General features: G+C 38.2%; 1 protein-coding gene across 2 annotated transcripts in view; it reads left to right on the plus strand.

Moving 5' to 3' along the window:
• Window positions 1-13,733, plus strand: part of BEAN1 (brain expressed associated with NEDD4 1) — a 57,492-nt gene extending 43,759 nt beyond the window's left edge. For both annotated transcript variants that reach the window (XM_030471392.1, XM_030471393.1), the window contains one exon: window positions 9,998-13,733. In XM_030471392.1, the coding sequence (XP_030327252.1) occupies window positions 9,998-10,337 (340 nt within the window). In that variant the 3' untranslated portion in view covers window positions 10,338-13,733. The remainder of the gene's footprint in view (window positions 1-9,997) is intronic.
• Window positions 13,734-16,883: the final 3,150 nt, after the last annotated feature.

A 16,883-nucleotide genomic window follows, 5' to 3' on the forward strand; every position in this document is an offset into this window, starting at 1 on the left:
TTGGCCAAAGGGATGATTATAATCAGTGTTGAATATTTTCTCTAGATTTTACAGCCGGGCTTTAAACCATGAAATGAGTGGAAAAGGAAGTTTAGGGGAAGGCTGATGAAACAAAGTAAAGAGTACCCATTTCTATGGCCGAGAGAGCACCAGCTGTTCAGGCCTGCCCAGTTGAGAGAGTCTTGACTCTCCAGTTGAAAGTCCAATACAAAATACTACTTACATAAAAACTTTAATTGGGAAAATAATTTCTGAAAAATGCCTTGGGATGTTAATAGTTTAACTGTATTGATATCTAAATCACAAATTTCATTTCAGGCTCCATTTGATTATCACCATAGACACTTCCACTAACCACTTTCTTACATTAGAGTTAAAGGAATACCATGTGCTGAGTTTTGACATTAGCCTGCCACAGTTGGAAGGTGGTTACAGAGAAGCCATTTGGTCAATTTGTCTTGACAGCCCAAAATATACAGTGCTTCTATCCATAAACATCCCTTTAGGATAACTAATGACTTCCTAATGAATCTCAGATCTGTGTTAGTATTTGTCAGATTGATTTTACATGAGGTGTAAAAGGGAAATATAAAAACAAAATACAGTGGGCATGAACAAAGCACTTTCAAGACATTTGGGATTTGTATTCAAGAACCTGTTTTTAATATGTACCTATAGTATATGTAGCAGTGCTGGAAGTTAATGTTTCATAGCCTGTGTTACCAGAGATGGCAAAGTATTTGTTTCTAAGAACTTCAGTCATCTGAGAAAGATGATCCAGGTGATATAGCAATAATTCTAAACCACATAATTCTTCTCCCCCCAAATTAGGAAACTTGAATAAATTCAATGAGGACAAAATATAAGAACAATCTCCCTGCCACAGCTTAACTATCATCATAGTAAATATGACTGAAAGAAATACTGGAAAGCCTGTAAATCCAATGTTTGCAAATTTGTTCAATATTAATTGTGATGGTATGGGTAAAATCATTGAAGAAAAAAAAAAAAAAAGGAGTATTATTTGGAATTACATGGCAGGCAGCAGACCTTTAACCAAAAAAAGGCTTCTAGGGTTTGATCAGATGGCTGTAGTTGTCATTTTACATATCCCAAACACATGCTGTTGACACTGTGTGGATAATACCTTTATAGATAGAAATCACAAGCTCGTGCTCATGTTCACTGTGCCTAGAGCTCATTGTAACACACACACTTAGAGTGAGCTTTCCTTTATCTTTGCTATCTTTTCATACATACATAATAAGAAAGCTATTTAAAAATAATTTGATCTTACATATTTTAAATGGCTTGAAGTACAGTACCAATCAAGGACCAAGTAAATTAAAAACTATTGCATTTTTTTGATGAGAGCCTCTAAAATCCTAACATTAACGAGATTTGAGGTTCCCTGCACAAAAGGAATTTTATCAGTTTTTCACCTTTTGGGCAGAGGAAATGCATTTCACCCTAGTCAACTGAGTGCTTTTTTACTCTTTAGTGATTGGATATTAATGGTATGTACAGAGCTTCAGGCAACCAAGGTTATCACGTTTTTCATCTGTGACTCATGACTGTCTAATACAGAACATCACTAAGGAATGACTCCTAAGCAAGATGGAGGGATTTAGCTTCAGGAATAGTTTTAATGGAAGCCACAAAAGCCCTCTCTATTTCACATTGAAATGCGTCCTGCAGGGCACAGTATGATAAAAACCTGTTAGTCACCCATTATCCTAGTATTCACATTAAAAATGTTGGGGGGCAAAAGACTGCACAATTAAGTGTGCACACTCTACCTCATCTGGTCATCTTACCCAATCTATATAGGGTTAATTCCATAGAAAATTGTGTGGTTTAGGTTTGATGAATTCCAGTACTCTTAATACCCATGCTCAGTCTGCAATGTTTAAACAGACAAATCCATTTAAATATTAAAGCGGCAAAAGGAAATGCTCATGTCTTAAAGACAGGCCCTAATATCTCTCAAAATATGAAAACAAAAAAAAACCCAAACAAACTACTTAAGATACTTTCTAAGATATTTTTTCCCTCCCTCACTTCTGAGAATGCAAGTTAGCTGTATCAGAGGGAAGAAGGCTTGTACAGCTTCCTAGATTTTCCTGACTGACAGAACTAGGCTTTCTGGAAAGTAACTTAAAAACTTGCTATGTCGTGCTGTATTCCTTTGCCAAGGCCACTTTTCCTACAAGCATGCAGGGTTAGTAGTTTCTGGCACATTCCAGTGACAGTTGGCAAAGCATGAGACGGACGTCTGTGGTTAAGTTCAGATTTCACTTCAACATCCCAAGATTTGCAATCAGTAAAGTAAAAAATACCACTGGAAATACGACAGTGAAATTCACTGAAAATCATGACATGAGATAAAACTCTTACTTCTTTCAACTCCAAATTCTGAGCAGCTAGATCCCCAAAAGCTGGGGACTCCCTTCACGTCCTGGAGCTGCTCCTAATTAATATTATGTATAGAAACAAGTTAATTGCTTCTTGATTAGTTATTTCCTCTCTGCTGTGAAGGGATTTTTACCCAAAATCCACATTTCACAGCCCATCTAATGAGCACAGATAGATTGTCTTAGTGCCTGAGATTAAGGCAGCCCTTGGAAAGGTCAGATTCCAACGAGTGTATCCAGACTGGTACTTCAGATGTCTCTGGTATATCTCCAAACAGAGCCCTGCCCTAGTAAGGTTCTCAGCTGATGACACATCAGTGGCAGCACCATCAAGTTCTGTCCACTCTATGGACAGGTTTTCCCTGACATTGCCTTCATCTTGCTATCTTTTACTAACAGATCATCCTTCAGGAAGCCATTTCAGTCAGAGGAACACAGGCTTGAAAGGATCTTATGCAGGTACCCAATCCACCACTGCTGCTGCAAGTAATCATTTTTAACAGAAATTTACCTATTCCATCACAGAGTTTGTAAAGATCTTTTGTCCCCATTATGCTTATTCCAGAATACCCATGGACAGACCTAATTCCTAATTATTATGGCAACCTTCTTATTTCCAGCTTAGATTTGTTTATAGTCATTTTCTGACAGTTTCTTCTTGTGGCATTTCCATTCATCTTAAATACCCATATCTTTCTTTTTCCAAGCTTCTTGTATTTTAGTCAAAAATCTTCTCACACCTCAGCCTGCACGTTGCGAGGCTAAGGCACAAAGTTCTCTTTGCTTTCTGTCATCAAAAATTTCTGCTGGGAGGCTGTCTCGTCTGACCAGCCTTTCCCTACACCTGCCCCAGTTTCACTCTAGAAGTGCAAACTATTGCTGTATATATAAAAAAAAAACCCAACACAAGCCTGCAGCAGTGAAAGCAGAAAACCATGATGAGAGACACCAAGCACTTCTAACCAGAAATTTCTTGTGCCATGGAGAACAATCACAACTGAAAGCTGTTAAGCCATTGATAACAGCGTGATAACAGATAACATTGATAACAGAGAAAAGGAGTATTTTTCTCCAATTTCCCAGTAGTTAGACTTTCTGTTGCATATTGCAGCTAGTATTTCCTTCACCTGCTCAGAATTCATTTCTAGAATAATCAAAGCAAAGCTTTTTCTAGGAATATGATTCTAAAACATGTCACATGGCAAACTTCCTCAAATATCAACAGGTGTCAAGCATTCCTGCTGACATGCAAAGAACGGTATTGTTGTTTAGAACCCTGTTTGAGAATTAACCCCATGGCTTGGGAGGCTACAAGAGATTATTTTGTCTTAACTAATTATTATTACTCAACAAGTACCCATACCTTCACTGTCATTTACTGAATAATGGTTACCCAAATCCAGAGACCTAACACTGTTTTTGATCAAGTGGTTCTTACTATATAAAATTGTTGCCAGGCTGAAATGTATCACAGAAAATCATAGAATCATAGAATAGTTAGGGTTGGAAAGGACCTTAAGATCATCTAGTTCCAACCCTTCACCATAGAATGACTAGTTTGATTTAAAATATTTATTTTAGTTATTTAAAGCTGCACGATTATGTTGAAACTGTATGGTATCAGTTTCAAATGCTATCTGGTTTACATTTAATTTCATTTTTCATCTGGAATATTTATTCATCAAAGAGTCACAACTTCCTCAAGATTATCTTGACACATAGCACAGAATAAAGATCCAGACTTTTAGTGCTTATTAACACAAATAGTCTTATTATAGTTACGTGCATTCAGAAATTCCAGAAATAACTATGAACAGAAAAAAAGCAAGTGGAAAGAAAAAAAAAAAAATCATTCTAGGTTTCCTGTCTCTTCAAAGGTTAAGTTATTTAAACCCTAGATGTTTCCTTGAACAATACCTTGGGTTATATTTTTTACTACTTAAAAACTTTAAGATAGAGGAAAAAAAAGAAACCAGTGTTATTTGTTCAGGTTACCTATTTCAAGATCAGGTGGGCAGCTTGGAGGTCAATTTACCACACCTTTGGGAGCTCAGAAGTCAATTAAATTAGGAGGTCAGTGTTGTTTTACAGCTAATACAAACAGAGAGGTTCCTTCAGAGTACCTTAAAAGGAGTCTCCCCCTTGTTTAAATAGCCACATTTGTGCAACCAAACATTCCCAGACAATACTGCAGAGCTTTGGATCATTCTCAGGGCCTTGTCTTGGCTGACGCTGTCTCCTACAGGTGTTATATGTTTGTTACTTAGCCCCTCACTCACTGTACTTTGGGATCATAGCAGAAAATTCTCATGTATTATCCAGGCCCAAAGACAAATGGATCTTGATTTCATGCTAACACAGTAACTAAGAGGACTGAAACTCATAGAAGGAGGTGCCACTTAACTACATTTGCTTATTCTTGCACTACCATTCTCCTAATTACTAGGCCCCTGCAGTTCAGGGTGTTTCTTTTTTAATAAAGATGTTCTGGCTCTTTATTCTAAGTCACTGTTCAAGAATGGAACTAAAAGAATGACTGAGACACTCACTAATATGGAAGGGATTGCTTTTATATTAGAATATTAAACTAATGCTTTAATCTCTTTATAATCACTGACAAAGCATGCAAAAGAAAACTCAAAATATAGTTAGTAGTTCAACAACTACTTCAATGATTTGTAGTTGTCTCCTTGGCCACAATGATCTGTAGGTAGGGCTGTGAAGGTGCCAAAAAGTAATAGAATTGAAATGCACCTAGAATCTTAAATGGAAATTGTCAGTATCAAAAATAAATGTAGAAAAATATCTCATCTCTTGACTTATGTAACTGTAAGAGCAGTTCTGTCAAAAATGATACATTTCCTCGTGGCAGTTATACATCACCAAAGATGTATAACATCACCATAGATGCATTCTAAGAAAAAACACCTCAAAGGAAACACTGGCAGACTCCCAAGCTGCTGTCCTACAAACCCAGCTGTTAGTAGATTGCACGATCAGAGCTAGCATCATCAGTAGATTGCATGATCAGAGATGGCATCATGAGCTGAACTACATATATAGGCATCAAACGCATCATTATTTTTTTCCTTTGATCCTTCTTCTACAGAGCTACAGTATATTTTTCTAGTTTCAGCTTTCCTTTTTTAGGTAACAACATCATACAAATATCTTCTGTGTCGTTTTCATCAGAGCTTAAATCTGTCAGCACATGTATTTTCCAGATTTAGTGATTCTGTTTACCATTATTAAAAGAGGACAGTCCAGCATCAGCAAAATGGAAACAATGCAACAGGAGCAATTTCAGTAGAGTCATAACCTATAGCAAATTAATAGAGTAAACAAAATGACATCTATTTCACAAAGAAGTATTCATTCCCCAGATTTGCCTTTTTTTCACTAGCTATTGTTTGTATCTTAAGAAGTTCTGTAAGCAGAACCTTCTTTCCCCAGAGTGGGTCATAATTTCTGAATGACAGCTAGTTAAATAAGCTTTTGGGTTTCCTTAGCAACAAGCTTACCCTAATATTTATTGCAATGAGACCTGACAAATTCATGAAGTTATTTCGCCTTCCTCAACCTTCTGAGTCAACAAGGTCAGCTCGAGGAGCTGCTATATTTTTTAAGCGACATTCTTCTCTTTGCAGATCATGTTTATATGTGGTAAGATGATAGTAAGATAAGAGACATCAGCCCTCCTTGCCTTTCCTCATATAATTATCCCTTAAAAACTGAATAGCATAGTCTACAGTGACAATAAAGTTATTCTGACAAGAAACCAGGCCAAAAAAAGTACTAAAAAAACCCAAAAAAACTGTAGACAGCAGCAAAGGAAAGAAACCTAAAAGGTATGCCGAAATGTGCAGACCCCACACTGCAGGACAACTTCGCAGTACCACTTAGTTCATGATAGACACCTCACTGCGGTAAAATGCAAGAGTCCATTCGCCTCTTCTCCTCAAACATGAAGCTTCATTTTAAGATAACAGTAAAGATTTAGTCCAGTATCAGTCACTTGAATACATGGTAATCAACTGCAAGAAATGATTGCTATTATAATTTTTAGTAAGTAATCCGTTAAATTCCTCTTTTGAGGAATGGTTCTCCAGCCACCAACAGACTTGGACAGTGGGTGCCTGTAGAACCGCATACTACTTCTTACAATACTTGCTTAGAATCCTGGTAAAGCTGTATAAGTTTACATATTATGGTTTCTTTGAAGGAGAGACTGCAAAATAAAATTAATGCTTGTAGTTAGTCATACTACAGGAATACCTCTAGAATAGCACTTAAAGCACAACCAATTTACTGAGGCTGTTAAACAGAGGAGAGGAAAGAAAAAAAACCACACACAAAACATCTGGAAGCTAGGGAAAAACCTACAAAGTTAAAGTTTCTTGCATGACCTTAATTCATCTCCCTTCTATCCTGAACAGAAAACTCTAGGAACCTTATCTGCAGCCTCCGCTACTAGTATCATAGCAATAGCTGTTTGCAATGTCAGTACTACAAGCAAAGATACCCTGCTTAGAAGAGATTATGGGAAACTGAGTATCAAGATCATAAATTGCTAATGAAATTTAAGAAGTTATTTAAAAAACAAACAACTACTTGATGAATGATTTGTAGTTGTCTCCTTGGTCACAATGATCTGTAGGTACAGCTGTGAAGGTGCCAAAAAGTTACCGAATTGAAAATCTGGTATGTGTTCTTTACTGCCCTATTCAATTTTTAAAATGTGATCTTAATTGCCAAAAATGAGGGGGGAATATTACTTGCATTTAAGTTTGTTGAAAAGAGATAATTATTTTTTATCCATTGTATGTATGAAGAAAAAGTGCCCTAATACTAATATAATTGATATTTGGAACTAAACACTAAAATGCCAGGTCTTGAAAACCATAATTTGCTACCCATTTGCCTTGATGCTTAAAAGCCTCCTTCACAAAAGATCATTTCACTGTTTATCCCACTGAGCATTTTAGTTCTACAGAGCTGAGCTGCAGTCTGTGAAAGATATTAAAGTAAATGCAAGGGAAAGAAATGCAGATGATCAGATAACAGTAAGAAGGTTCATGCTGTGCCCATTTCTCTTTTAGGTCAGTAGCAGATTTTCCGTGTGCTGGGCCCAGCCCCAGAATAGGGAGACATAAATGTTTCTTCCCCTTTGCATCTTAGCAAAAGGATTTAACATTTTTCACCTTGAAACTTTACTGTGGCCTTTCAAAAACTGAAACTCTTTCTACTGTGGTTACAGGACCCAGTAGGTGCTCTTCATTAGCCTGATTAAGCTAGTAAAAATCTGTGGAAAGATTTTAAGTAAGTTCACTGGGCTTTGGGTGAGCAAAACATAAGTAAAGATGCAGCTTACAGTAAGTAACCCTGCGAAGAGCGGCTCTTCCTTCACTTAGTTCATTAAGAGTTAAGGACATCAGGTCCTTGATCTCTGACTAAGGTCTAAGATCTTTTAAAAGAATATCAGGTATGCTTGAAAGTGTCAATGGGTTTAGTAGAGGCTGGACTGAAATCTTTTCCATTATCTATGAAATTATCAAATCTTTTCCCTTATCCATTTATCTATGCTAGATAAAAGCAATTCAACCTCCTGCGTACTGGACTTGTTTCTGAAGTATCTAGAAACCCTATTCGTGATCTTCAGAACAGAGTTGTTTTTGAATAGCATTCTTTCTGATGGGGAAATTGAAATTTTTAGTCTGAATTCAAAACCATTCTCCTCATGAATATAAAGATAAAAGGGATGTAAAAATAAACACACCTGTGGATATTTGAATTATTTAGCAACCTAGTACTACCTTCTCCAAAACCCACTTCCATCACTCAGACTAGGAACAATACTATCAAAATCCTTAGGAGTGCTCAGAGAAAGGTGTGAATGAGCACAGCAGAAACAAGCATTTTTCTACTTGCAGCAGATTTGAGCTCACGCTAACCAACGCAAGCTGCCCTGCCACAAGCAGCTTACAATCTACAAGTAGGGTTTATTAGCTTGGGTTTAGCCTGGCAGAAATGCAATTACAGGGGGCAGAATAACTGCCTGCAGTCTGTTGGGAAGGCATATGCTAAATATCCAAAGTTTCAGGAAATATCCTAGATCTTAATAGCTCTGCAGTTAGTGTGGTTGAGGAAATGGATTCTTAATTTGTCTGGCTCCAGCAGAACTGTTTTTCAGGTTAACTGAGTAGGCAATGATTATTTACAGGAAACATTCCCTCCTTCAGAATTGAGAGATTTGACGCAATTAAACAAGGCAGCCACAAAGCAGGTCCAACATTTAAGATCATGATGTTATGACTCTTCCATCACTTTGCCTGTAGCCAGTGAGCCAGGAAAACAGGACCTTACTTCATACCACCAGGCCTGGACTGGTTTGATAGCAAAACTGGAGTCAGCTTTAATTTGTGAACAAACAGGTGATGTCAGGATAGCCAGACAGTGGACCGTCCAGGTAACAGACCGAATTCACCAGCTCTGGTTCAGCCCTCCCTAGGACTGCAGTGCCATCCCGGCAGAGCCCTTTAGCTCAGAGGGCTGGCAGTGCCAGCGCAGCACAGTACAAATGCACAGAGAACCTGCTTATGTCCACTCTGTCCGCTCCCATCCCTGCAACACAGATCATGGGAAAACACAAAGACACGCTGGTCTATGTAGGCTCATTATTTACTAGGCTTTGCAGTCCAAGCTCCAATCTAAGGTGCCTGTCTGCATTCACAGCAGGACAGCAAGCACTGAGCATGGTAGCAGAGTGAGGAGGTAATAGTTTGGCTCTAGCTTGGTGGCACAGATCTATGAAGCCTGGATAGACCTGCAGTATCTCCTGACATAAACCACACAAATTGGTCTGTCTTGCATTCCTCCTTCACGGGAGGAATGTGACAGGTAGTCTCCCAAGTCTCTGAATGACCAGCATGAGTCTGTCAAGATTATTCATCACAGCTCTGCACCTCAGCAAGAAATCCTGCTGCCCCTGCCAGCATAGATCTGCTACCCAAACAACCCACCACATGTAGCTGGCTGAGCACCAGAGATCTTTGGGTCAGGAGGACTGCATTTAATGTGACAACTTTACTTCATCTAAAGCTCTCCATTGCTTTTTTTATAACTAGAACACCACTTCCTTCTTCCCCAGCCATATTCTAACTCAGCTACTTATACGCATGTGAGAACAGGAACGAACCCCCACTGTGCTGGGGCTTTAGCATGCACAGGTTTGTTGAAGGCCGCAGCATCGGTCCTCTTGCTCCTGCATGACCAGATATAAGGAACTGGGCTTATGCCCAGGCACCTCAGCTGAATAGTGCTGCCACAGATGTTACCTTCATGTAGGAGAATGGGGTCTGAACTTTCACCAAGACCTCTGGGATGATCTTTAGGTATTTGGAGATGTGCTTTTAAGTATTATGTTCTCAAGTGTCTCACATGGCAGAGTAAGCAAGAGTGTGGGCTGAAGAACAAAACACTAGACGATCCTTTCCTTCTCACTTTACCTGCCCCCGTTATGCTGAAAATAATGTACTGTGGCATTTTTCACTGGTATCTAATGAAAAATTCCTTTTTTCTGTCAGCTATGATGAATGCGTGGGGCCAGGAGCAAGACAAATGTATATTCCCACAGATAATCCTCCCCCATATTCTGTTACGGACCCTTGTCGAAGAAATGAAACATCTATAAACATTGGCCTGGAAGCAGCATGTGGGTCTACATGCACTGCAAATTGTGCAGTCAGGCTGCAGAATTTGCAGCAGCCCACTTCATCCATCTCTTTGTCACCTCTCACTCTGGGGGCTACTTCCCGGTACGAGACAGTGGCACGTCAACAGAATACCCCTGTATCACTTGTTCCAGTTGAAGTGCTGAAAAATTCTTCTCCTACCTATCAAGCTATTCTGAATCAGGTCATATAATTAAAGTGGCTCTTTCCTTCAACTCTTCTGAAGAACCAACAAAAACCATTTAAAGAAGAATAAAACCTCTGAAGGTTTTACCTATTTTATATCTTTAAACAGGGTTGCAATGAGATTTTATTTTTTACAGAAAATTTTGAAAGTTTAACTAAATTTCCCTTTTTGGCTTCAAAGTTCGATGACATTACACAGCATCAAAGAGAAACAGTGACAATCAGCATATCTGACCTTTTTGAAGCATTTCAAAACACAATGAAATCAGCCACTGTTAATGTAGATACGTGTTACCTGGTCAAGACTACTTGTTGATTTTATGATACTTTGCATGTTTTCAAGCAGAAGGAAGAGTATTTTGTTGTCTTTGTAGTACATTTCATTCAGTGTCTTGGCAACAAGACATTTTAAAATAACTCTTTGTCTAAATATGTATTTTGAGTAGACAGAGGCGCTGCCTGCGAAGCATGACTAACAGTGCCATATAGGAGCAAAAGGAAAAGAAGAATGTTTTGACAATTACATTTTTCCTTTGGAAAGCCTGGCCACTACCATGCTTTACAGACCATTGCAGAGCCTGCTGTAAGGCTTCCTCAGAAGAAACTAGTGGCAAGTGATGACAAGGTGGCAGCGGATCCCCAAAACACTAATTGGCTTTACCTACAGAAGCTGTACTACAGCTGTGTGCAGGCTTGGGAGCTGCATGCCCTTCAGAGGGACTTGCTAGTGCCAAGGGAAGGGCAATGTCTGGAATCCCAGAAGATGCTTTATGTTAATTCCCATGCATGACTGCATTTCAGGCACTAACTGGTCTCTTTCTTCGGTAAGGAGCCTGTAGCGTTACAAAGGATCTTGACGTCTAGTAATTGCATTAGAGTGATGTAAATAGCAGATGCTGGACTTGGCATGCACAGTAACAGAGAACCTCACTTCGTGCAGAAACCTCTTTTATTAGGCATGATCCTTTCCATTGAAATTTTGCTACCCACAAATCTTTGTGGTTCTTAAACCTGGACTTCTCGCACATTCATTTGATAACTGCATACAAATTGGAGATCCACACTAGCCTGAACAGCAGAGGTAAACTGCAGATGTGAGAGTTTAATCTTGCATGGTACACAAGAACTGTACCTCCACTTATGGACTAAAATACATCTTCATCCAGTACTAGTTAGTAGAACTATCGGAGGATCATCTCCACTAATCGCTTGGAGGTATTTTTACTGATTAAAAAAAAAAATAATAATTTTACATTGATAAAATGGACTTCAGTTTACTACCCCCATTAAAGAATATATAAAAATGAGTACAGTAAATATGTAATTGTGTTTAAAAGGAAGTATCATCCAAATTATTAAAGTTGCACTTAGATTTTTCTGTAAATACCAAATAATTTTCAACTGTAATCATCGTTCAACACTCCAAAGATTGACACAATTATAATTAATACTTAGATGAGAACTAATTATATGGTTCTTACTGCTGTATAGATTATACCATTACTGAGTGATATGCACATTATGAGATAAGGTAAGGATGCATTTTTTGCTAAATAGATGAGAGTGAATATGTATTTTGCTAAAATAAGAAAATTCTTTTGCAGTTCAGCAAGATTTTCAATATTCTCAGGACACTATACACAAAACAACAACAACAAAAAAAAAAATCATTACAGTTTAGCATTGCAAAACTGCTGGCAGGGATTGCCAGAATGTAGGCTGTATTCCACATTTGTATCTTTAATAGACAGAACTATTCCTCTGTGTAAAGTACTAGTGTACACAGTTTTGTGGTATGCAAAGTACCCTGCAATGAGAATTAAAACTATTATCTATTTTCAAAACTCTACACCATCTCACCATCTATTTATTAGGGGTGAGAAATGAAAACCAGCATAAAAATGTACCAGCCAGTTTATTGGCAGGAATATAAAAAGTGAAAGCAAGTACAAGGGTTTATTTATGCAGGATAGGACATGCTTTCATAGCTGTGTCTTCCTGCAGTTCTTGGAGACCTGCCTAGAACAGGCTAAGGCATTAGCTGCTTACTTCAGGCTGCTACTGAGGAGGTGGAGGGGGAAAATCTAATAAATATTAGAAGGCAAATGTGATTCCCGCCTCCAAAAATTTGAGTCTTTTGCTGTAACATAGCAAACCTGAAGGTTCTTCTGAAGACTAACACAGAGAGCTTTTCACCTCTGTCAGGCAAGCCTGTGTTCTGTTATATATGCTTACAGTGTGTGTGCATGTTGGGAAGTCCTTTCAACCTGTTTGCCTTTTAACTTGATGGGGATCTTACGCTATTCTGCTAACTTTCTATCTGTTGTTTACAAATTAAGCTGCTTTTAAGTAGTCCTCTGATGAAATAGGGGATTTGTATTTTACCTCATGATAGAAATGCATTATTAGTATTATAGAAAAATAGTAAGTCTTTCTTCACTTTGTAAGTTAGGCATCCTTAGCATTGTGATCTCCATTGTATGTAGCAGCATAACTTACAATTAGCCGTCTACTCCCTCTTGTGGTATACCACATCGTAAAGTCAAGCCTTCTAGTTATGTTTACGATGAGGGACCAGTACATCGAAATATGGAAACCAACCAAAACATACACTTCCATACTGTAGCATTTTTCCAAGTTAGCACTAAATGCGTATGTCATGTCATTCATTATAAAAAAAAAAATCTTGAAAAAACAAACTGTGATTTTAAAGTAGAATGTAAGATAACCTTGAGCGTTATCTTACCACAATCACTGGCAGGAGTAGCTTAGAATTTTCTACTCTTGTTAATCTTTTTAACTAGGTGATATCCAACAAAGTTGTGAGAAAAAAGGCTTCTAAATTCAACCCATATACCTCTGCAAACATACAATTCTAGAAAGAGAAGTTCACACCTCTAAAGCTGCTCTAACAGCTTCCAATGCTACTACTGGAAAAGTGTTGAGATTTCTTGTAATGGTGCAAAAAGAATATGGTTTCATTTCTTGGAAAATAATTAAGATCCTGGATAAATCTCAGCACAGTTGACGAGAGCGTCTTCTGATGCTCCTTTTAAGAAACTTTTATCTTTCTATCAGATTGTATATGGCTTTGAGCAAACTGGTCTAGTGGAAGGAGTCCCTGCCAGTGGCAGGGGATTGGAACTAGATGAGCTTTAAGGTCCCTTCCAACCCAAACCAGTCTGTGATTCTATTGTAAGCTGTCGCATAATTTTAATGCAAGTGCTAAAACAGGCTTAACGTGGGCCTTTCATGTATTATATCACTAATATCAGAAAGAAAACTGTTTGGATATGCTGTTTCTTGCTACGTGGTAACAATACTGTATTTCTGTAAACTCTTTTGCTTCAATTTTTAGTGTACTGATCTTTAAACAAAGCTTTTAGTAAAGAATGTACGTGTATTTGATACAGCTTCTGTGCTTTCTATTGCGTCAGCATCACTTTGGTACGACCCATAGCCTTTAGATTCCTATTAGTGGGGCAACTGAGCAACTGTTGACTACGCAACATCGTGCTTCAGCCACTTACATTTGGATTTTACATTTGTCAGAAATCACAGAAATAAGCAGCAATCAGAGCAGTCAGGTCTCTACTGCTCAGGGAGACCATTAAGGCAGGATCAGCCTAGCCTAGCTCCACAAGAGCAGAAAGAGAAGACTCTGCAATTCTGCTGCAGTGAAAATTATTACCTTTGAAGTACTCTCAGGCATTTCAAAAAGCATCAGAAACCCTCACAAACACATTCATTAGTACCTCTGAAAATTACTATGGTCAGAAGACTGGCAAATGGCAACATACCACCTAGGAAAAAGAGGAAAAAATAGGAAATAACAGGCCAATATTTCCAGAAATATTCAAACAGATAATTTTTTAGCACAGCAATGTGAGTAACAGTGTATTTCCTGAATGGAAACCACATCAAAATGATCTAACTGGTCACAGTACAGCCTGACAAACCATTACCCTTCTTAAACTGGATAAACACTCTCTACATAAAATTATAACCACAGACTTCTGTAAATTAAAATAATAATCATCACACAGGATGCTCTATGTTACTTTTAAACAATGCATCAGGTGGGATCACCTATGCCCTAATGAAAATACTGAGTGTTGCTGGTTTTCAGAGCTTTGAAAGAGAATGGGGACCTATTAAAATTGGCAAATTAAACTTAAATTAAATTAAAAATTAAACTAGGAGAGGCAGGAGTATGCAGGAGGGCAGGACTGGGATTTGAAGAGACACAGAAATAACCTGGAAAGAACAAGGTACGATTCAGTGAACCAAATACAATTCCTGCACTTCAGAAATGCAGGCTCAAATTCACAAACACACAACACGAAGCAACCTGCTAGACTGCAGGAGAATGTCTGAGAATTATACTGAGACCAATATGGGCTAACTAGCAGCCAACAATGTCATACTGCAAGGAAAAGAAATGAAGAAAAGTGAATAACAGCAGCCTAAGCATATAAACAGCACTATTTGTCCTAAATCATTCAAAATAGCTCTCCACTCACTACTGCCCCATTAGAAAATAGAATCCAGGCCAAGGGTCTACAAGTCAAGGAGGCTGGCAAACCCAACTGCCTAGAGAAAAGGAAAAAAAAGTTGTTATTTTTCTTGGTTTTGCATGACAGTGAATAGAAAGCTGTTCTTCTCCATTGCCATGTAGAAATTAGATACTAGAACCGCAGGGAAATGGGGAATTGGTATTTTATACATTGTAGAGAAAGAAAGATTCCACGTTACTGGGAACGGAAAGGCCAAGTTTCAGTCTTCTCCAAGTGGAGCTTTCCATGTCCTCTCTTTAACACTATCCATCAGTGTCTAACACTGCTTCACAGCCTGGGAATTGGCAGTTGTACTTTTGTCACTGAATATTAGCAGCTCTACAAACCCTACATGATCTGCCAATACCCTCTGGGAAAAGAGGGTTCTCTTAGCCCAGGCCGCATTAGTGACCCACTGAGAACTACGCGATTTCTAACACCATACTGTTGTTGCAGCAAAGAGCTTTCAGTGAAAATATTCATCACAATTAAAACCAAGCACCTATAGCTCTAGCTACATGTGAAGAGGGAATTGTAAATAGATCAGAAACTAAATCCATGTTTTCTGAGTTCCCAATAGCATCTCATGAATTAAAACTTCTCAGCCAGCAAAGTTCATATTCATTTCCCTCTTACTCAGCTCACAGTAATGAATGCTTGAACATTGGCTACTGAACTAATATGCATACAATAAATTCACAGTTCAGATTTCAGACAGGTCCATATGCATATATAATCTCACTTCCATTAAAGCAAGAAAAAGTAACAAGAAAAATAGCTTCCACGTCCATGAGATTAAATTTAACAAATTAAAATTTAACAAATTTTAATTTGTTAAAAAAAAAAGTTTAACAAATTAAAGCCTTAAGGAACCTAGAAGTATCCATTGTGGTCCATTCATGTTTTGGGTCCAATGCCTTGATTCCCTTATTTGCTCTCCTGCATCTCCTATTAACATGTTTTCAATAACCCTCCTCTGCCCAACTGCAACGAAACAGTCAGGTATATAGCCTGATGCAATTCACCGGGTACTGACATAGTGAACTTCTGAAGTTCAGGCAAACAGCAACAGGTTGCATACACACCTGGAAGTCGCCATTCCTTTCTGCCGAATTCTTCTTCATTCCTAGGATGAATGACTAGGCTTCTGCCTTGCTGTAGTCTTTTAAGAAAAAAAAAAAAAAATTAATAATTTTGATAGATTCTATCTTCTCTTACACTCCAAATGAACCCAATACATTCACAAAGGACTTTTATTTTTTTGTTTTAATCTAAATCCAAATAACAGAAAAGCAGTGGAAGAACACTGTAAAAATTAAGAGTATTTTGTCACAGTTCCTAGCAGGATTTCTGGAAGAGATTGAAATCAGTAATAAGCAAAATTAATGCACTCAGAAAAGAGCAAAATTTCTTTGCAAAACATTTAAAAAAAAAAATCGCACTGAAGAAGGAGGAGGAAGATGGGAAAACTCATCGCTCAGGGAACTGCCATGGGACTTTCGCGGACCTGGGTCATGAGCAAGTATTCTGCCCCACTGGCAGTGAAGGGATTGGTACCACACACACATGCATGGCAAGGAATTGATTAAGCTTCCCTTTTAGAAACCAAGCTTTTAAAGTATTAGGACCTTCAAAACACAGAAAAATTGCATCCTTGGAAGCTGTAGCAGGGAACTAATTCAGAGAATAACAATAAAGCAATAGCTAGACAGATGAGACAACTCAGTATTTACTGTTTATGCAAACACACTTGACTGAGAAGTGAAATAAAAGAACCAGCAACAAAGCAAGATTCCTTACATCATTCTACTGTAATGCACCAGGCTTTAACAAAACACAGCTATTCTATATGTTAACAAAAACTGCAAAGTTGAAAAATCCAGTCCTGCCCCTGTGGGATTGGGTGAGCAGAAACATAAAATCCAGCCCTCTTGTTTGGGTCAATAAAGTTTTGCACATGGTGAGAAGAGAGCCCAGCCGCCTGCAGGCACCCTGCT

The sequence above is a fragment of the Strigops habroptila genome, chromosome Z (assembly GCF_004027225.2).
Source record: "Strigops habroptila isolate Jane chromosome Z, bStrHab1.2.pri, whole genome shotgun sequence".
NCBI lineage: Eukaryota > Metazoa > Chordata > Aves > Psittaciformes > Psittacidae > Strigops > Strigops habroptila.